General features: G+C 61.7%; 1 protein-coding gene and 1 long non-coding RNA gene across 9 annotated transcripts in view; one reads left to right on the top strand and one right to left on the bottom strand.

Annotated features, from left to right (window-relative positions):
- PLCH2 (phospholipase C eta 2) overlaps positions 1-21180 on the top strand; it is an 83077-nt gene that overhangs the window by 1996 nt on the left and 59901 nt on the right. For 3 of the 8 annotated variants that reach the window (XR_011433846.1, XM_070254796.1, XM_070254808.1), the window contains exons 1-2: positions 7856-8005; positions 9429-9684. Coding sequence is in view for 7 of the 8 variants with exons in the window: in XM_070254796.1 (XP_070110897.1) it covers positions 9606-9684 (79 nt within the window). In the remaining variant the exon portion in view is untranslated. Of the gene's footprint in view, positions 1-3492; positions 3635-6833; positions 6975-7855; positions 8006-9428; positions 9685-21180 lie in introns of those variants that run through there. The other 5 variants (XM_070254781.1, XM_023627467.2, XM_070254772.1 and 2 more) reach the window with 4 other exon arrangements.
- Positions 4393-9163, bottom strand: LOC138921337 (uncharacterized). Its single transcript, XR_011433847.1, has 2 exons — positions 5837-9163; positions 4393-5453 (listed from the first exon to the last, which is right to left on the bottom strand). It is a non-coding gene; the product is annotated as an uncharacterized lncRNA (long non-coding RNA).

The raw sequence follows: 21180 nt of genomic DNA, 5'->3' as shown, positions 1-21180 counted from the left end.
GCAGCCTGGGGCTGCATGTGCGCAGGCGGGGGCTCCCCCAGACCGAGTGTGCCTCGGGGCTCCTCCCGGAGCAGTGATCAGCTGGGGCAGAGAAGTGGGAGGCCGGCAGTCAGGAGCTTCCCGTCCCACTACATGCTCCTTGGTGAACTGAGAGATGGGTGACCTGCCCAAAGGTGCCGCCCAAGGCCAGCGCTCAGGGGGCCTGTGAGGTGCCTCCGGTCTTCCCCCGTTGTGCGGGCGGCAGGTTTGACTTGGGCACGTGTGGAGATGTCCGTCCTCACGGGTCAGCACAGGCCTGCCCCACCGCCTCCTGATGGTGCCGAGCCCTTCACTCCCTGCTCCCAGTCTTCTGCTCCAGCACCTTCGTGGGCTCCCCAGCACCTGGAGGATGAAGTCCTGGGTCTGAACCTGGCACGCATGGGGACGCCTCCACACCGTCTCTCCAGGACTGCCCTAAGGACCCAGTTGAATATCACCCGAGTTCCCGCCCTGCTTGCAGTGTCCTCACAGGCCCGTCCTGCTGACAGCGTTCATGGTCACCAGGGGGGGGGTCTTCTGTCTGCTCCCTTGAACGTGAGCCACACAGTGTGGCACTTATGATGGGTCCTGCTGTGTCCCCCGTGCCAGGAGGGCACAGAAATGTTCTTGAACAAACAGAGGGAGGAAGGAGTGGCCTCCGTCTCGGTGCTGAGGGTGGGCGGGGACCACGGGCAGCTGCTCCCGGGTGGAGGCCAGCAGGTTCCTTGGAATCTCCTCTCCACCCGTGCTGCCCTCGCACCCCAGGGCCCCCTCCCACCCCCTCCCAGGCCTGGGGGTCCCACAGTCGGAGAGCATGAGGCCCTGGCCCCAGAAGGGGCGCGAACGGGCTCCTGGCCGCCCACTCTGCGACCCCCTGGGAATCTGGTGAGCCCTGCTCTCTGGCCCGGCAGGTGGACTGAGCAGCAGCTTGGACCTTCCGAGGAGGAGGCCTGGGAGGCCTCAGGTGAAGGAGGAACTTGGAGGGGAAGGACTTTAGAAGCCATCTCCTCTTACAGTCCCTGCTGGAGACGGCGCCGCAGGTGCCCTCCCGTGCCGTCTGGCCCTGGGGACAGAGACTGGGGGCCGTGCCTCCTGGACAGCACAGCCGTGTCCCGCAGCTGATCCACAGGGGTGGGCACGCGCACGATTCCTCCAGCCCTACTCGGTTCTGGGCACCTGCCCGGGGCTACCAGGGCAGGGCAGGGGCGCTCACCCATGAAGGCAGGGTGGGCCTGGGTGTGACCTCTGGCCCTGTCTCCTGGAAGCCTGGTGGGCAGTGCAGGAAGCCCTCTGAGGGCCAGCCGAGGCTACTCCCAGGGCCTTGATGACGTGGGCACCCGGCGGGAGCGCACAGGGCACAGGGCAGGGAGACAGATGCCAAGGCCGCCCCGGGGCCTCGGGTGGGGCATTTCCCTGCCCAGAGCCTGTTCCTGTCTGTTCAAAAGCAGTGAGTGGCGTCCTGCGGTCTCTGTTTAGGACAGCTGCCCCTGTGCACATGGCCGCAACCTGGCGGCCCCTCTCCTGGCCTGAGGACCCCTCAACTCCCAGTCATTCCCACTCTGCCCACCCTAGGCCTGCACGGCCTCACTGGGGTCATAGCCAAATAGCCCTGGACGCTCCCCGCTGGCCCCTGTTCCCCACGCTCCCACTTCACAGTCAGACGAGCTCCCTCGCCCACCCCCCGGACCCCAAGGCTGTGTGTTATGCTGGGGTCCTCACTGTTCAAGGTCACTGTGTGTGATCCTCGGCCCTTCAGTGCTCCCCATGCCTCATCGGTGGCTCCAAAGTCCTCCCTCTCACTTGTCCCCTCTCGCTGCTCCTGCCAGGGACCTCAGAACTTCTCGAACGATGAGCCACGCGTGCTCTCTCCACATCCTCTCCTCTGCTCTCTCAAACCCCTGGGAACTGCTCTTGTTGGGGTCACAGCACCCCCCACGGCCGGCCCCCAGGCCTGTGGTCCTTGGCCAGCCTCACCTTCCTCAGGGGCCCCGGCCCGCCCACTTCCCGCCCCGCTCGGCCAGCTGCCTGCCCGGGGTCTCACTGGTCCTGGGCATCCTGTTTGCCTGTCGTTGAGTTTCTTGCTGCATGTGAAGAGACGATCAACATCCAGAAGAAAACGGAGGGGCGAGTGGGTGCAGCCTCAGTGGACGAGAGCCATGGACGCAGGCTCGAGGTCGGCAGGCCTTGGATGGCACACATCCACAGCCCCAGTTGCTGGCAGAGAGAGATGGGACTATGATTTGTTGTTGGCTGAGTGCCCACCCGACAGCGGGGTGTGGGGTGCCACAGCTGGTCTCCTCTGGGGGCACGAGGACAGTGAATGAGGATCAGGGACAGGTGCCCCTGGCCACGGAGGTGACAGTCAGCTGAGAAATGCCGAGAAATGCTTTCCCTGGGCTCCTCTGTGTTACTCTTTAGAGGAGGACGGGGGCTTCTGTCTCTGGAAGCTTGAGTGGGGCTGAGCCAGCCCTAGGGACCAGATGGGCCTTTCCTGCCACAGGGCCTTTGCACACATTGCCCTGCTGCCTGAAGTGCCCCCTCCAGCAGAGGGCTCCTGCTCACAGCCGAAGCCCAAGCTCAGCCAGGCCCCCTACTCTCCTCTGAGCCCCACAGTGGAGCTTTGTGGCATCTGGGCCTGACTCCCTACTAGCCTGGGTGTTCCTACAGGGTAGGGGGTCAGTGCAGGGACCCCACCTGGCCGCCTGTGGGTCTTTGGTCATTGGTCAGGAGCTCAGTGAGTGCTGGGTTGAGGACACAGGACGCACCCTGTGCCTCCCTCCTCCCAACCCCCTACTCCAAGCTTCGACTTACCTCTCATTCCCAGCCGACCTCTGCCTCTTCCCCAAAGACTGAGGATTCCATTCGGGGGTGTTGGGAGCTGATGTCCGATGGAGGCATCCCAGGCAGGGTCTCTGCTGTCTGTCCTCGGCTCCTGGAGCATTTGATTGATCGTAATCTCCTCCCACCCCCGCCCCTGCCCAGCTCTGCACTGTGACGTGGAGACAAAGCTTGCCAGACTTACTTCAGTTTCCACCTCGTGGGGGAGACGGAGCACAGAGCTGCCAGTTGGGCCCCAGAGAGCATCTCGGTTGAGAGGATGGGGTTCAGGCAGGGGCACAAGGACCCAGATCTGCCAGCGAAAGGTGGGGGCTTCCTGGGGCCCATATCTCCATTTGTGGGGTGGAAGCCAGTTATTACAGCCTGGCTCCCATGGGGTGTGTTCTGGGCACAAGTGTGGAGAAAGAGCCCCTGGGGGTGGGGGGCCCAGAGCACGCAGACGCGGAGGAGCCTGGCCTGCCCACCATACTGTGGATACTGTGCCTGCGATCTCCTGTGGGGGAGGGGGCACTCTTTGCACCCCGCTTCCCACACGAGGAAACCAAGCTCAGACAGAGAGTTTCTCCGCTACACAGAGGCAGGCTGCAAACTGCGTTCTGACCCAGAGACCCCCACTTCCTTTCATCTCTCCTGCAGGCCTGGGGCACAGAGGGCTGCGGGACCGCGTCTCCATCGATGAGCACACTGGCTCATGCGTTGCTGCTTGCCGCATGTCCCCTTGGGACGCACTCTCATGCGTGTTCCATGTGCATCTTTTGTTTTTGGTATTTTTCAGAAGGTATGGTGTTGTTGCGATTATTTTTAAGATTGGCCCTGACCTAACATCTGTTGCCAATATTCTTCTTTTTTCTTTTCTTTTTCTCCCCAAAGCCCCCCAGTACATAGTTGTATATTCTAGCTGTAGGTCCGTCTAGTAGAGCTTTGTGAGACGCTGCCTCAGCGTGGCCTGATGGGCAGTGCTGGGTCGGTGTCCAGGATCCGAACCAGCGAAAACCTGGGCTGCTGAAGCGGAGTGCTAACTTAGCCACTCGGCCATGAGGCTGGCCCTGGGTACGATTATTTTTAATAATAGCGGTGTGCAAGCGTTTTGGTCTCTGGACCCCTTTCCATTCCAAACGATTGTCGGGGACCCCAAAGAACTTTTTTCATGAGCGTTCTGTCCAGTGGTGCCAGAGCCACTCAGACCAGCTCATGAGAGCTGGCTGTGAGATCTCCAGTAATTCTGTGAGCTGTTGTTAAACATAGCCATTATTAAAATCCAATTAAACTACTTAAATTATGTAAAGCACATAAGTTACATAAAAAACAAGGCAACAAACACTATGTGTCTGGTGGAAATCCCAGAGGATGATATGCTGCTGTCGCTGTCTTCCGGACTCCGTGCTCTGTAATCTCACCTTCATAGGTGAAGCTGGCCACGGTGGGCGTGTCTATACTGTGGACGCGGGCACACACCACCCATTAGGTGCTTAGGAAATCTTAACTAGCACACACTTGCTTATCATTTGATATTCACATTAGAAATGAAAACTGATCATTTAAAAGTATTTATTGATACAGTCTTACTAAAAATAACAAATAATTACATGTTAAATCAAATAACATTTTATGAACAATAACTTTTTCAAAACAAATTCAGTGAGAAGCGTGACATTGTGTTACATTGTTGTGAGTCTCTGTGCCGTCTGGCTTGTGGAGGACAGCTGGATTCTCCTGTCTGCCTCTGCATTCCATCTGTCACAGTGTGTTGTTGTGAGTGAAATATATGAAGAAACCTGCCTCTTCAGATAACTGTGAATTCTTCTTTGAGGCCTCACCAAAACCGAACAGATGACAGCTTCTTAGAGGCCGTCACACTGTGAAAGCCGAAGCTGTATCAATGGCCATTGAGATTCTGATACACCCATTGGTCTGTTTCCCGCTTTGAACGGCTCTTTCCCTGGGCGTGATTTCGAATATCATCTTTGGTCATCTGGAAAACACTGGTTTGCTGAGTTAGGCAGATTTTCCAAACGTCGACACGTTTCACTATACACGTTAGCATCACCGCTGCTCTCCTGAGAAAAAGCCTTTGCGTGTTTGGAAGCCGCCAGACTCACGGCAATGGATACAAGTTCTCCAAAATGCTAATTTCCACTTAAGCTTGAATTTTATCATAGGCAACAGATCCTGTCGCTTTGATTTTTAAGTGGCGGTCTTACTGTATTTGTTTTTGAGGAAACCGCTGCCACATGTTATGCAAACGCGTGCCGGCGTGACTGTGGTGTGTCTGCCTGTTGTTCTTTGCAGCACAGACGTGTTCCACCTGGATGTGGCTAGTTGAGCCGACGGCTGTGTCGCTGGAGCGCCTCCCCTTGGGAGACCAGCCTGTGCGGCTGCGCTCACTGTGTGCTTCCTGTGTCCTTGCCCAGAATATTAGAAGGATGTGAACCCGGAGTTGGGGTTTAATAAAATTCATCATCTTTACTGCTTTGCTGGGGACATTCTCAGGGAAACGGCTTTTTCTTCATTGAATTCGGAGTGTGTGGTGACATAGAGCACGATAAAATGACCCAGAGCTGTTTGGAGCCACTGCTTTCGTCTCTGCTGCGTTTTACCTGTTGTGCAGATGTTGGTACAGGGAGAAAGGGTATTATCATGAAGATAGTTTAGACCCTAGGGCCCCTGGCAGGTTCTGGGGCGCCCCGGGGTTCCACAGGCCACCCCTTGGGAAGCAGCACATGGTAACGTGGTGTCGGTTGTGTGCCTCATTCTGATCTTTGCTTTCCTCACTCGGCGCTATGCTCTCAGATGCGTCTCTTTCCCACAGGAGACTCTCTCTCTCCTTGCGTGTGTTGTTCCACGTTGCACCTACCCCCCCGGGGGTCTCCAGCACCCCACCCGACAGGGCTGCCCAGAACATCTTCCCCCGGCCCCTTGGGAGCCTGGAGGGCTTTCACTTCAGAGCAGAGCGGCTGAGCCCCAGGCTACACATACGTACCCTGGCTGGGTGACCTCCACTCTCATCCAGGACTTGAGCCTCGACAGAATGTTGGTTCTGCTCTGTGAAGCCAGCCCCTGGCCCCAGACGCGGCCGCATGGCCCAATCACTCCTCCGCCTCGGGGTCAGGGCTGCTGAGTCTGTTGCCATCACGTGCAGACAGGCCGGCCCTCGCGCTGAGGCTCTGCGCTGGGCTCCAGCTGGCTCGACCGGCTTGGGGGTGGCAGCCGAGCTTGCCCAGCACCAGCCTTCGCTCTGCTTTCTCATCCACTAGGTCCAGGTCGGGGGCAGGGGGCTGTGGGCAGCTGGTGTCTCCTGGTAGAGGGTCCAGCTCCAGACTCGCTGGCCACCGGCCTGCTATGACCTGCCTCCCCACCACCAGGATTTCCCCACCTTGGACCCCACTCCCAGCACAGAGACAGTGCTTGAGCGTGGCAGGGATGAAGGAATAGGCAGGATCTGTGTGGGAGGCGCTGGGCAGTGAGGGGCCCCCCTGGAGTGGAGACTCCTCAGGCAGCATTAGTAGGTGGGTGGGGCTGGGATGGGGGACCCTGGCTGCTGGGCCCCGGATGAGGAGGGGGTCGGGGGCAGGCAGGCAGTCCTCTCGATTCCTGAGGATTGTACTGTAGTCAGCCCTTGGGGGCCTCGGGCCAGGTGTCCAGCCTGGGGTGGACACCAGGTGGAAACTGGGCAGTGGGTGTAGAAAGAGTCAAGCATTAAGGGAGAACAGGCCAGCTCTCAGAGCAGCCACACCAGCTGGGTTGGTGGGGGAGTCCTACCCTCTCTGGGCCTTAGTTTCTCCCTTAAGAGAGTAAGACGTCTGTGGTCTGGGTGGCCGGTGGGGTCTGGGTGGGAGAGGACGCCCCACCTCAACATCCCCTCTTCCAGAGGCTGGGGCTTCCGCCTCTGCCCATCCCCCGGGGTCTTCCCGAGTGAGGGATGCCAGTGGAGGGCGTGGCGGCTCCCTTCCTGGGCGCTGACGCAGAAGGTGGGAGGCAGGAGGGAGAGGATGTCCGGGAGCAGGCTGGGGCTTGCGGTGGGCCCCTCTGGCACTCCTGCTGCCAGCCAGCCGCTCTGTGGGACACGTTGAGGGGACACCACAAGCATCAGAATGGAAGCTGCTAGCAAGTCCTCCGGGGTAGGAATCCAGCCCCTGAGGGTACACCCGGGCCCTCCCCAAGGGCAAGAACAGCCAGGCCGGGCGGGTGCTGTGGATTGGGGAGAGCCTGCTAAATGGCAGCCGCTTCATCCTCCAGGGGCTTCGAGGGCGTGCAGGTTGGCCATTTCATGGAGGCAGGTCTGCCAGTCTGGGTGTGGACAGCGCACTCTGAGAACGTGGGCTTGAGGCTGGGCCGCCCTTTGACCTGTCTGAGCCTGGGCCGCACATTTTGATCAAACAGGGCTGGCTGCTGGGGGGCAGGGGTCAAAGGGGCCTCTCCCCTTGTCCCTATCCACCCGGCTCAGCCTGACCCTGAATGATGCCCGCTATGAGTGGTCACCTGTTCCACTCGTGATTCCCAGGACCTGACTTTGGCGTCTGGGCCAGGGTCTGAGCAGAGGCTGGAGGCCTGCGATGGGAGGTGCCCCTCCTTCACTGGGGCCGGGGCTTCTAGGGGTCGGCCAGTGCGAGGAGGAGCAGGCCTAGCTGGGGTCGGCTCCACAGCACGATCAGCTATGGCACCTCCCATCCACCCCTCCTGACCCAGGCCCCCCGTCTGCTCCCTGCGGCCCCGAAAGCTGTAGGGGCCCAGCATGGGTGGAAGTGAGGGGTACCGTGAGGGCCCGGCATGGTTCGAGGGGATCCTGGGCACCCGTGCTGTGAGGGGACTCAGCTCGCCTGGCACGGCGCAGCCGGGCCCACGCCAGCGGCTGACCTCATGGTCCCCCGTGGCCTCGCCTTGGCTTGCAGCGCCGGGCTGTTGCCTAATTAGGTTCGACTATGCCAGCCCAGCCCGAACCCCACGCCCGGCTGGCGCTCAGCAGACGTGTCTGGACATGGCTCCTGGGCTCCAACCGTGGCAGGAAGCACGGTGCCTGCCCAGGAACCCGGCAGTAGTGGGCCGGGACGGCGGCTGCAGCCGGCAGTGGCCACGCGGGCTGTGTGGCTGAGGGGCTGTGGCAGTCCAGCTACCTCGGGGGAGCCTGGGCCAGGAGACCCCACACCTGCGGGTGAGCCTGGAGCCAGGGCAGCCCGTGAGGGGAGTCCAGGAGAGGAGGCTGGGCCTGTGAAGGGCTGGGGTGGGCACAACCAGGCTGGGGCGGGCGAGGCCTCTGGGCTGGAGGGTGAGCCACGGGTCCTGAGCCTTTGGGCTGCCTAGCATCCACCACCTACGCTCTTCTGAGGTACAGGACCCTGGAGAACCCCTGGCTAGACAATTCCAGGCCTGCTACTGATCTTGGAGTGGATGGGCCAGGTGGAGGGCCCGGGGGCTGAAGGGTATCAGAGTGAGGGAGGGATGGACCACCTAGGGGCCCTCCTTCCTGGGGACTGGAGGGAGCCAGAAAGGCCTGGGCTTGAGGAGAGATGTGAGGTGGGGCTACTCCAAGGAGCCCTTGGGAGAGGAGGTGCCACCAGGAGCCTGAGCCTTCCCACCCCTGGCCGTGCATTCTTCCTACCTGGGCAGAGCCGGCTCAGGGTGTGCCCGTGGCCCAGTGTCCATCGAGGCCCAGGCCCTGGGAGCTCTGTCTTGAGCTCTGTCTTGGGCATGTCAGAGGGCTCCAGAGCCCAGCAGCTAAAGCCTCCCACCCCGGCCTCTGCAGTCTCTCTGTGGCCCCCAGGAAGGAGGCTCAGAGGAGGGAGCCAGTACCAAGGAAGTCTCTGGAAGGAGCTGGCCTGGGGGAGCAAGGAGGAGTTGGATGGATACAAGGAGGTGGAGAGGAGGGTTCCAAGCAGGAGAGGAGCCTGAGCAGAGGCCAGGCTGGGACTGAGCCTCCGGTGGGGCCACAAGGAGGCCGGGTGGAGCCTGGGGCCCTCTTGGGGGGTGGGGAGAGTGAGGGGCTTGGAGCCCAGCCAAGTGGCCAAGGGGCAGACGGCAGCCTGGGAGGCCAAAGTGGCCTCGATTCACTGCACAAACCAAGTGGTGGTTGGAGGGCCCGAGACCGCGGACCTGGGAGTGACAGCACAGTGGGACCTGAGGGCTGGAGAAAGGGCTGAGGGTCACCCACTGTGCCATAGGCTCCTCCTGTGGCCCCTGGGGCAGTGTAGCCCAGGGCTGGCGGGTGCCTCCAGCACCATCACAGCAGAAGGGGCTAGCAGTTTCTTAAGACGGTTCCTTTGAACTTCATCAAGCTATGGAAAAAGTCCCAGCATAGAGAAACAATCAGCACTTCGGTGACAAAGCCACTACTATGGCACCCTCTGGCTTTCCCTGGTGCTCACCCAAAGCCTCTGTGTCCTGGGCGGGGGGCCACGGGTCTCCGTCCCTCCCCACCCCTTGCACACGGCTCCCCCTGCACCCACCTCAGTGGGATGCTTATTTCTGGGGTGGTGGAGCTGGGCTGCAGTGCAGCATCCTCCTGCCCTCCCACCTCATATTGACCCGGGTGGCTGGACGGGCCTCACCCACACCCCTGCTGCCCCTGTTTCCTCCAGGTGTGTGATGAGTGGCGGACTCCATCCTAGCAGGGCACGCTGGGGGCCCAGGGGACAGTTGGACCTCGGAGGAGCCTTTTTCTGCCTCCCTCGGAAGGCCAGCCTCAGCTGGTAGTCTAGGCTGGTCCCACCTCTTACCTGCTGCTGCCACCGCCGAGAGCCTTCGATCCCTCCCTGATGGCTCCCTCGCCCGAGGACCCAGGGCCTGACCTGGAGAGTGGACCACCTTTCCTGAGCATCAACATTCTGCCTGTGGGTGAGTGAGGCCTCCGGGCAGACAGCCATGTGGTTCTGGGTTCGTTTCCCCGTCGAGTGTGATGCCCTGGTCCCACCTGGGAGAAGGGCCTCTGCCAGCTTCTCCAGAACAGGGGCTCTGCTGTGGGCTGGTCGGCGTGCGCCTGCCCCAGTTCAAGGGGAGGCAGAACAAACAGACTTATTAGGAAGATAGCTTTGGGGCTGCAGCTCCCCCTCCAGTTCTGTCCAGCTGGCTCAGACCCATGGGAACCCTGGGCTGACTCAGGGATCGTCAGTGGGTCTTGTGATTGCTGGGCTGTGCATCCTGGAGAGGTGCTTGTCATCTCTGGGTCTGGACCTCTAGGTGCCACTTCTCGATGTCCAGTGGCCTATTGGTGGCAATACTTGCGGCTTCTGGAAGTGAGTTGAACTGGTTTAGGAGCACGCTTTTTTTCTTTCTCACTCAACTTTAAAAAAGAAGGCACTGTACGATATATCCTGGGAAGTACACAATCTTAGGTGCACAGCGGGATGAGGCCGTACAAAGTGAACTTGCCACGTAACGATCACCTGGACTGGGAAATGGGATGTTCCTGCCTGCCCCTCCGTGGGACTGCCCCCTTGCCCGCCCAGGGGTCCCTGCTATTCTGACTTCTATCACATTCGTTTGCTGTGTCTCGACTCCCAGCATTCAGAATCACACAGGTGTACAGGTGTGCAGGGAGCCTGGCCAAGTGTGAGGGTCCCGGCCTGAGGGAAGGGTGGTGCTGAGCAGGCCCCTGTCCCCGGCAGCACAGGCTCCTCCCCGAGATGCCGGCTCCAGGCTCTCTCCTGCTGTGTGATTTGCTCCGTGCTCCGTGGGATAGAATCTGCCGCATGGAACCACTTGAGATGACCCGCAGGCTGGGCCCCGGCTGTCTAGGAGGTGGGGGCTTGCTCTCTTCCAGCTCAGAACACTTGGCTGCTTTCTGTTCTGAGTGCCCAGTGTGATGGGCTGAGCTGAGGCCAACATGGTGTGTCTGCCCCTGGGCCTCAGGCCTCAGGCCTGGGCTGAGCTGCCACCTGCTGGCCCTGGGCCTGCCAGCCCCTGACTCGGGAGTCAACATTCTGGGATAAGGTGAGAGCTCAGCCCACCTAGAGAGGGGGTGTGTTAACCCCCGGGGGTGGCCAGCTCACAGCCTGTGGTGCACTGAGGGGACCCAGGGACTGGTGGGGGAAGGCTCACCCCTGCATCTCAGGAATGTTTTCTTCTCAGATGTGTGGTTGGGCCTGGCACCTGGGCACGGTCAGAAGGTCAGGGGTCTCCTGATGTGAAGGGGCTTCTGGGGTCTATCCAGCTGGTGGGAGACCCCAGGAAGCGTGGTTTCAGGTTTGCTGGGCCCTCTGCTGAGCGGCAGCTCTGCCTCTGGCTGCCCGTGTGTGTGTGGGGCAGAGGGTTCCTCTGGCTCCTCCTTGGCAGACGTAGCAACTCTCAGGACCCTGACTCAGCTCTCCTGGGAGGAGGGGGAGGAGACCAGAAAGGGAGGGTGCAGGGGGTGAGGATGCATGTGTCCAGGGGATCCACGGGTGTGACAGTAGGTCTGCATCTCAGTGGGGTGTGTGTGTACACGCGTGCAGGTGTGTGTGTACATGTGGTGTGTGCATGTGCGTGCATGTGTGTGCTCATGCACGTGATCACCTGCTCCTCTGGGGGCCCTTGCTGCTGGCTTGACAGCTGTTCCCCAGGGGAGAGCAGTGGTGGAGGTGAGCGTTTGCACGTGTGTGCGCGCGTGTGCAGCACAAATCTGAATCCACACCTGGGAGGGTCTGTGCGTGTGCATGCGTGGCGTGCGGGCATGTGTGGGTGTCTGTGCTCTGTGCAGCCCTCCGTGTGCCCGCAGAGCCGGCCCTGGCTTGTTCCTCCCACATTCCCCAGATGTGCCCGGGCGGGTCTCCTCCCCTTGTTGGGAGGTGGCTGCTCAGAGGCACACGGCCCCTGCCCGGCTCGGCCCTGCTTCTCAGCTCAGTCTGGAATGGACACCCAGAGAAAGGGTGGCTGGAACAGGGGAAAGGAGGCTGCTAGGCTCCTCCTTCAGGCCCAGAGTCCCCGAGGCCCCGTCCCCAGGTAGGGCCCTCAGGGGGAGCCTGCAGTTCTGGGTGTGGGGAGGTGCCTGGATCCAGAGGTGACGGTGCCCAGGAAAGGGGGCTCCACCCTCAGACTGCTGCCTGCCCATCCCGTGCTCCCCCTCCCCCAAGTGCCCCCCATCCCCTCCCCGTGCTTCCCGTCCCCTCCATGCCTGGGTTGCTGCTGCTGACATCAGGCCAGGTGCTGTGCTGGGTGCCAGGCCGAGGGCAGGGGTGGGAGCACCTGGTCAGGCCCTGCAGGTCCTTCAAGAAGCTCCCTGAGGCAGCCCCACTGAGCAGTGGGAAGTTTCCCAGCCCAGAGGGCAGGGGAGGCCCTCAGGCCCAGGTGACAGGCTCACGGCCTATGAAGCAGGTCAGTGTGTCCTGATCTGTGTCCCTGGCGGTTGGGAGGCTCCTTGTTTGGGGCTGAAGTATGTCCCAGCTCCTGTGGGCCGCAGCCCTGCCCTGGCTGATGCCTGCTCTGGCGCCCAGCTCTGACCCAGCTGGGTGTGTGGGGTGAGGGTCAGAGCCATGCCAGGAGGTGTGGGCCTGGGCTCTGCTCGGGGGTACTGGCCACTCAGGCTGCAGGACTCGGGTTGGGCAGCTTACCTGGAGCCCAGTGGTATCACCCGGCACCCACTCCATGCCCCCCGCACTGGGACTTGCAGCCACCGCGTCTGCTGTGTCCACAGTAGGGCAGGGGCCCCCTTCTCCAGACAAGGCAGTGAGTGTGACCTGGTGTTCCCGTGGCCCCGCGGCTCTCATCTCGGCCTTGGCCCCTCGGCCCGGAGCAGAACCTCTGAGCAGGTCCAGCAAGAGAACCTAGCTTCCAGCTGGGGCTGGGAGGGTGGACAGTGTGGGGCCCTGGCCTGGGGCTGGGGCAGTGGGACAGCACTGGGGATGCGACAGCCCCCACCCCCAGAGTGTGGTTGCTCACCCCAGTCCTCATGTATCCGTGGTAACAGGATTTCATTTACAGCTACTTAATCCCATTCCACAGGCTAGAGGATGGGAGAGAATGCGAAAGAGCTGCTTCTGATGTGATGGAGATGAGGCTGATGTGGGAGGGGCTGGAGGGCTGGGGCTGGCCCCCTGACCAGGTGCCGGCTGGAGCCAGAGGGGGGGGAGTGCCAGGCACTTGGGCTTCGAGCCGCACTTGCAGCATTGGGGTGTAGCACCTGGCCTGCCACACCCTGGGCCCCTCCCTGGTCCTGACAGTGCACCCATGGGGCTCTGTAAGTGGCCTGCCTTGTGATGCTGCTGGGGTCATGGATGCCAGATGGGAAGGGTCATAGCTGGGGCAGGGGCCCTGGGGCATCAGGAGTGTCCGCGGCCCCAGGAGGTATGCACCAAAAGGAGAACTCCAGAGGGCCCCTCGGCAGGAGCTGGGGTGGTGGAGGCAGGCCTGGTGCCGGGGGCTCTCCAGGGGTGCCTGCTGTCTCCGGGGGCTTTCGTGGAGGCTGCTGGGTCACTGAGCCCCCTGGCTGCCCCTGAGAGAGGCAGTTCCTACAGGTCAGGTGGGGTGGGGGCTGTGGTGGTGGCAGCTCCTTTCTCTTTTGGGGGCTCCAAGCAGTGGCCTCCTTTTTCCTCCCAGGGCACAGATGGATTGAGGGGGAGAACTCAGGGGGAGCCGCCCCAGCCCTTACCCACTGGGGCCCGTGGCTGGGCTGCGTGTGGCTCCCTACCCACCTGCTCACGTTCTCTGAGGAAGGGGCCATGTCTCCACCTGGGAGGAACTGGAGCTTTGCAACGCCAGGAGAACTTGGTCCAGCCACCCCCACAGTGGCCAGCCGGCTCAGTGAGCTCACAGGTGGGGAGGCTGGTTTGGGCTGCCCCATCCCCACAGCCCCACCCACGATCCCGAGCCAGTGATGCTGAGTAGGGCCCACCTGTCACTGTGCCCCACTCAGCCTGGATCCCAGCCCAGCCAACTGTGTGCTAAGGTGCCAATAGAGCAGCACAGCAATGCTCAGAGACATTCAGTCACTAACTCAAGCTCACACAGCAGGATTTCCACTTCGTTGGTGGGGAGGGGGCCCAGCTCGGGGAGAATCACCAAGGGGACCAGGAGGTTGCCGGGTAGGCAGGACACAGTGCTGGACCCGACTGCCTGAGGTATCAGAGGTGGGAAGGTCTCAGCAGGGTGGACAGTGTGTGTGCACCTGGAGCTGCTCATCTCATGGAGCTGCAGCAGCCGCCCACCTGGGTCTCTGGGCCTCTGAGAGCCGGCAAATCCTCCCTGGTACTCTCTGGGTGGACAGGGCTGGCAGCCAGGATGTTGCTTGGCCAGGGGCTGCTGAGGCACAGCTGGGCTTGGAGCCAAGGTGCAGGCTGGCTCGGACACCCTGGCCAGTGCCCTCCTGCCCCCAAAAAGGCTGGGGAGAATGAGGCCTTGGCCTTCATGCTCTGGGCTGGCTGGAGTGCACGAATGGGTCTGTGTCCTTATTGAGCTGGGGCTGGAGGGGCCATGGAGGCTACAGTCTCTGGGCCATGAGGCTGGGGGAGGGAGCCAGAGTGTGTTCACACAGCCCGGTGGACCCCGGGGGCTTTCCCACTTTAAAGTGTGTTCAGATCCACCACTTCCCCTGGGACATCACACCTGCTCCGTGGCAGTGGCAGTCTCGCTGGTATTTCTTTTTTCCTGACTGTGAAAGCAAGACTTTCAGGGAGGAGATGCTTTGGAAAATACAGAAAAAGCATGAAGAGGAAATGAGATCCGCCTTCGTCACCTGCACCTTCGAGCTCTGTGTGCTCCAGGGCCCGCTGCCCCGGCCCCTCCCACCTCATCGCTGTCCTGCTCCCTCCACCAGAAGCCCACCCCTGGGGGCTTGGATTCACCACAGTTCCCTCCTGTCCTTCGAATTTTCTTCTGGAGCCTGACGTTTAATGGCGGCCTCATGTTCCCGGATGCGGGATGCGACACCGCAGCCATCACCGAGCGTCTGGGAAACTTCTGAGCATTGGCCATTGTAAATCGTGTTGCAGGCAGACTCCTGCGCACGCACCTCAGCCTCCGGCTGCTTCCTTGCAAGTGACTCTTTCTGACCGCGCAGAGTTCTTTGAAGCTCCCGCCTTCAGCTTCCTGCTGAGCAGCCAGAGGAGGGGTCTGGGAGCCTGTGCCAGAGGACAGGGCGCCGTGGTTTTCGCTGCTGCCTTTCCAGAGCCGGCGCTTGTCTGGCACAGGGTCAGAGGCTTTTCTGGAGGAGGCAGGACGCATGGACTCACCTTCAGGCCAATCTACGACTGGGAAAAGTGGCCACAGCTCCCTGGACAGTGGCAGCTTTGGGATCCTTCATTCCCTGGGCACCCCTGGGGGCCTCTGGGCAGGGCCGAGCTCTCCTCATCCAGAGGGTCCTTGTTCTCCATTGTCCAGACTGCAGCCTGGTTTTGGAAAGCAAAATTGAGCCCTGCCTCCAGTAGAGAAACGAGAAGTGAATGAGTCCTAGTCCTGTGAGCCCACAGCTCCCCTCTGCTGCTCACTCTCAGCCTATTGACTCGGTTTAGACACAGTTCCGTCAGGGGACCCAGAAGGTCAGTCGGCCAGTTTGAATCTCCAGTCTTGGTGGAGCCTGGTGAGGGTCTCTCTTCCAGGAAATGCCCCTCCCAAGCAGGTAGAGACACAGCAGGCCACTGGGTTTCCCTGGCTGATTGTGTCCCCACTCTGGGACCCAGCAGCCCCTTGCCTTGGTGCCACGTGCACTGACACTCTGTGTGGCTGTGGATCCCAGGCAGGCCATGTGGACAAAGCCGTGAGTCGTTTATGTCCTTGGCCATCGACGCTGTGCCTGGACCAACAGGGAGGCCTAAGCCTCCACGGGAGGGGGTCCCAGACGTAGTGTTTTCCCCACGGCCCAAGGCTCGCCACACAGGGGAGGTTTATTCTGAGAAGTGTGGGGCTTCCAGCTCGCAACTCCCCAAGGACCATGAGCCTGGCATGCACCAGAGCTGTGCTGGGCCCCAGGACAGAGACCTGGCTTTCCTGGCAGATGGGGAGGCAGACAGACCCCAGACCATCCTGCTCAGTCTGCAGGGGAGCGGGAAGCCCAGGGTTTGGCCTGAGAAGGGGGTGCGGGCCACTGGGCACCCATCAGGGAGAAGGGAGCTGGGATGAGGTCTGTAGGTTGTCTGCGGCCGGTGCACAGCCAAGGCTGGGTGGGCGCTGCAAGGGCTGGGTGCTGCTTCCTGTAGGGAGGAGACCTGGCCTTGGGGTGTTGCCTCAGTGAGGCCAGGGGAGCATGGGGCCTGATGTCCTGGGCCTGGGACCCCTCTGGGCTGATCAGTGCTGGGGGCTGGCTCTCTGGACACCTTGGTGGCACCGAGCTCAGCAGAAGCTGTTTTGGGTCTCCCCGAGGCTGGCGGGTGGATGGGTGTTTGTAAGGCGGGAGGTGGTGGAGGTGGCAGGTGGCAGTCTGCAGCCCCGTGAGCCTCCCTGCTGTGGGCGGCAGGACCTCCCTGTGCGTGGGGAGGGCGGCAGTGGGAGCAGCCGCTCCCTTGCCCATGGGGCTGAGTGCAAGGTGGCTCTGCACCTGGCCCCAGCTGTGATTCGAGGTCGAAGGCTGCATTTCTGGGGTCCTTTGGGGCCAGGTCCAGGGCTGCAGGAGGCCCAGGCCCAGCCTGGCATGACCCCGACCCTTGGAGGGGCTCCTGCTCTGTCCAGTGTTGGGGTACTGGGCTCTCAGTGTCTCTTTTCCTTTGCCAGGAAATGTGAGGGCCCCTCCTCCCTCCATTCCTCCTGGGGGCAGCAGCTCCTGAGCTGCTTGGGAGAACTGAAGAGGCTGACTAGGGTGGCTGTGCCGTCCGGGCTGGCAGGTGTGGCCCGAGGGCCCAGCTATTTCTGGTTCCCTACTGCTCTGCCCCTGAGGACTGGGGCGCAGGGCAGCCTCCAGGCGCAGCCTCTCCTGAAGCCTGGCAGATGAGGAAGGCAGCGGGGCCAGGCAGGACACACCTTGGGTGGGGAGTGGGCGAAGGGGCAAGAAGTCTAGCTCGGGCCCTTCCGCAGGGTTCTGCTGGAGGACCACCCTGGAGTTTAGAGCCTCTGGCCTTCCCACCGGGCAGGGCAGCTGGTACACAGCTGGCACTCAATGTATGCTGGCACAGGGCTCTGTGCCAAGGGCAGGCAGGGGAGGGAGCAGTGAGCCCAGACCTGGCCCCTGGGATGGGGGTCTCTGGGGTCTGTTTTCTTTCCAGCTGGCCTCGGGGGTGGGCTTGGGCAGCAGCAAGGCATCACTCTAACCCGCTCGGGGCCCTACTTCTCTGAGAGTGGTCACCTGCTCCAGAGAAGGGAGGTCCACTCCCACCCTGGGGGGTCATCTCCATCGTGATATCCAGCCCTCACTCTTGCCCAAGCTTGCCTGGCACCACCCACGGCCAGCTGGACCACTCTGCCTGAATCTCAAATGCATCACATTCGAAACTGTACTTCAGACCCCCCCACCCTCGCCAGCCTCCCTGTCTGAGCAAAAAGCACCCCCTCCCCCATGGTCTGGAGCCCAAATCCTGCTCCTCAGCATCTCAGGTTCCCCCCACTTTTCTCCATCTCTATGGAGAAAATGGGCCTCGCCTGTCTGAACCACATTTGTGTCCTGCAGCCAGCCTGCAGCTTCCCGAAGTAGTGCCCCCTCCCTCACCCTGCCCCATCTATCTCAATGATCTTCTGGACCTGACCCGTGAATACCTCCCCACTTTTGTCTCTAAGGCCCTCTGTGATCTGGCCCCTGGCCCTGCCTCCCTTTCCCCCAGCCCCTCTCCCTCTGCTAAGCGCACGCCCACCGAGCAGAACTCAGCCCCCCCCCCCGCCCCGATCTGAGGACCCCTCCTGCTGTGCCCCCTCCAGGAGCCCGCCCAGTGTCAGCTGTGACAGTTTTTGTAAACCACAGGCGACTTGGTTTGGTGCTTGTCTCATGCTGGACAGCGGGTGGAGGCCTCTTCTAGGGTAGGGGTCTTGGGCTGGGGTCACACTGAATTCCCAGCCACCTAACCAGGCGCCCTGGGGGTGTGCCGAGTGTTTGTGAACGGTTACAGGAATGAAGGAGCGAGTGAAGGAATGAGTGAATGAACGAACAATGAGCCTAGCAGACATGGCCCTGTGTTCTGTGAGGAGGCGTGCTGGGATGCTGGTGGGGGGTTGAGGTGCCCACAGGGAGGATGGAGAGGGGGCCGTGCTCCTCCACCCCATCCCGCCCCTCCCTGGGGCCCAGGAGGGGGCACCTCCGGCCACCCCTCGCTTGGCCAGGTGAGACCCCTGCCCAGCCCCTCTCTGAGCCCTGAACCCCACCACCAGCCCCACCTCCTCCCTGGCCCACTGGCCACCACATCCATTTGATTGCGTGCCGTGGCTGCTGACTGCAGGACCCAGACGACTATCTTCGCCCCAGCTGGCCTTGGACCATTCAGGCTGGGAGCAGCCCACCACCTCCTGCCAGCCTCCCACCCTTCCCTATCCCATGGGCATCTCCACTGCAGGTCCCAGGCCTTGAGGGCCCCAGTGGGTTGGCCCTGGGGCAGCTGGGGCACTTGACATGTTCACAGGGCATCAAGCATTTCCACCTCACTTGTCCAGATGTGGGCTGCCCTGCCCAGGGGTCCAGGCTGGCCTTACAGATGGCCATGTCTCTCAGCCCTGACCCAGCTCACACCTAGATGGAGACACCCACCTCCGCTGATGAGAGAGGCCCATGGGGGCAGGATACCTGGTCTCCGGGGACCTTGGGCAGCTGCCTTCCTCTCTCTGCACCTCCATTCCCCACTCAGAGAAAAAGTGGTATCGGGAATCAATGATTCTTAAGGGCCGGCAGTGCCTGTAAAGACCTTCGGTCCGCGGCAGACGGCGCTCCCAGCATGCCCACCCTCCCCTGGTCGGCACCACCTGGGCACAGCCAGTGTCCGGGGGTCTTGGGGCAGGTGGATCTGCCCTGCCTGGCTGGGGGCCAGGTCACCCAGCCCTCCTCCTGTGCCCTTGGGAGACGCCTGGCTACCACCCATGCCAGTGCTGGCCAGGTCGGCCCAGGGCTGCCCCAGACTCGGGCTCTGTGTGTGGGAAGCAGGAGCCGGGAGGGCTGAGATCCGACCCTGCACGTTGTCTTGAGTTGTGATCGAGAACGGGACGTCTTAAGACCAGATGCTGGCGAAAAATAAACATGCTTTCTAAATTTAGCAGGCTGAGAATCTCACGTTTACCCAATTAGGCGTATTGATTCTGCATGCGTGTGCCGGCTTGCTCGCAACGCCTGCTGCGCCTCTTGCTGCCTCCACGAGTGTGTCTCTGGGCCTGTGTGTCCTCGCTGGTGACCTCGGGCTGCAGAAGGGCTTCTGAGCTGGGCTCTCGCTGGGGCCACCTGTTACTCCGGAGCTGGGCAAGCTCGCCCACGGGGATAGTCTCCGGGTACACGGGGCTGTGGGCAGCCTGGCTGGACTCCTCTCTGCTGAGGTTGAGCACACACACGCCGGAGGCCACCCGAAGCTGGGCCCAGCTGGTGTGTTTCGGGGAGCCGTGGGCACGTGGCACCCTGCCTGCAGGGATCTCATAGTCCTGCTGGGCAGCACAGACTTGAAACAAGGACAAAGCCTTTGTGACATCTCGAGTGAAGTTCTGTGGCTCAGACCGTGGGTGCTGCAGAGTCTCAGAGGTGGCGAGTGTGAGGGAAAAGGGAACCAGGGAAGGCTTCCTGGAAGAGGTGCCTTGCTCCAGGCCTTAGAAACCAGGCAGGAGTGAGGGACCAGTGGTTGGGGCGCCCTGGGTGCCAGGCTGTGAGGGTTCTGATGTGTGATGGGAGTATGGAGGCCCTGAGGTTTTGGAGCTGGAACCAACCTGCTCAGGCTGGTGTCCCAGCAGCGTGGGTGGGTGCACTGGAGGGAGGCCTGGATATGGGCCCATCTGGGAGATGCGGGGAAGGAAGAGTGGCCGGCGCAGCTCTCAGCGGGGGTGATGGTGGGCTGGGGGCAGGCTGTCTGCCCTGGCTGCTGAAGTTGCCCCCAGAGGACCTGGCAGTCGTGGTGGGCACATCTACACACCATGCACCACATCAGGTCCCCACGACAGGCCCCGCCCGCCCGCCTGAGGTCCCTGCTCTCCTTCGGCGTCTTAGAAGTCCCCCACCTGCCTGCACCCCCTGGTTCTCTCAGCTAGTGGTGGGAGGGGTGCTCAGGGCTGTCACTCTGAGGAAAGTTTGGAGGGCCTGGGAACGGGCAAAATGCAGAAGGAAGCCCCCAGCCCCTGCTTGGCCAGGCCCGTGCTGTGATGTCTCTGAAGCCAAGAAGTGTTGGCACCCACTGGTGTGACCATAGAATGTCAGGGAGCCTCTGAGCACAGTCCTGTTCTGGCCCAGGCTTGATGCCTGCCAGCTCCTGAGCACTTTCTGGAGGCTCCTTCCTCTTACCCATCCTGCGCTGGCCTCAGTTAGCCGCCCTGCACATTTCTGGGTATCTCCATCCTCCATCCTTCTGATGCATGCCCACCTTCTCCCTCATCTCAGGGTCCTGGGCTGGCTCATGCTGTCAGGGGTTGGGGTGGGGAGGAGAGAGAGGAGTGGGTGGCCCTACCCTGGCCTGGGCATTAGGTCCTGGTCTGGGAGGTGAGCAGAGAACTTGATGGAGACAGCATTCCAGGAGAGGAAGCCAGGGGTGAGTGCAGCCGAGGGAGCCCGGAAGCAGCCTTTCTTGAGAGGGGAGCACCGAGCTGGGCCCCCTGGAGCCACCGCCGTCCTCAGAGGGGGTGTGGTTCTAATGGCCGCCGCCGCAGCTCTGGACGCATCTCTCTGACAGCCCTTCATAGTCATAATGATGGAGTCTTTGCTGCCAGCTTGCGCCGGGTGGGGATGCCTGGTGCTACCTTGAGCAGAGGCTGCCACAGCTTGCCGGATCTCAGCTCGACAAAGCATCCCTGGAATGCATGCCCAGGCACGGAGCTCTCAGTGCTGGGCACACAGACTGTGCTGCGAGTCAGAGCTCGGCCCTCATCCTGTGGGCCCAGGAAGCCTTGCGAGCTCAGCTGGCCCCAGCAGGTGCCAAGAGGCCATCTCTCGCGGGTCAGCCTTGGCACCGGGAGGCATCCTGCCCTGGGATCTACTGCACAGACGAACATTCTGCTGTGTGGCTTGGGGAAAGTCAGGAACACCTCTGGGCTGCAGCAACCTGGAAAGATCCTTAGAAACCAGCAGGTCTTATACCTGGGGAAACTGAGGCCCAGAGAGGGGAGGGTTTGGCTGGGGCTAGTTGTGGGTCTGTGGGGAGCCAGCACGTGGGCCCGCATCTTGTCTCCTGTTGAGTCACTAGACCAGGGCCAGCCGGTGGGAGTCTCGGCTTCTTTGGACACTGGGGCCCAGCTGGGCACGTTCTCTTGACCTGTCTCCTCCGCTCCTCCACTGCTGCCCACCGTGCTCTGGCAGGGAGGTCCCGTGAAGGAGGGTCTCCAGGGTCC

This window comes from Equus caballus, chromosome 2 (assembly GCF_041296265.1).
Source record: "Equus caballus isolate H_3958 breed thoroughbred chromosome 2, TB-T2T, whole genome shotgun sequence".
Classification (NCBI taxonomy): Eukaryota; Metazoa; Chordata; class Mammalia; order Perissodactyla; family Equidae; genus Equus; species Equus caballus.
Note: the sequence above shows the minus strand (reverse complement) of the source record. Positions and strands in the feature narration are given on the sequence as shown.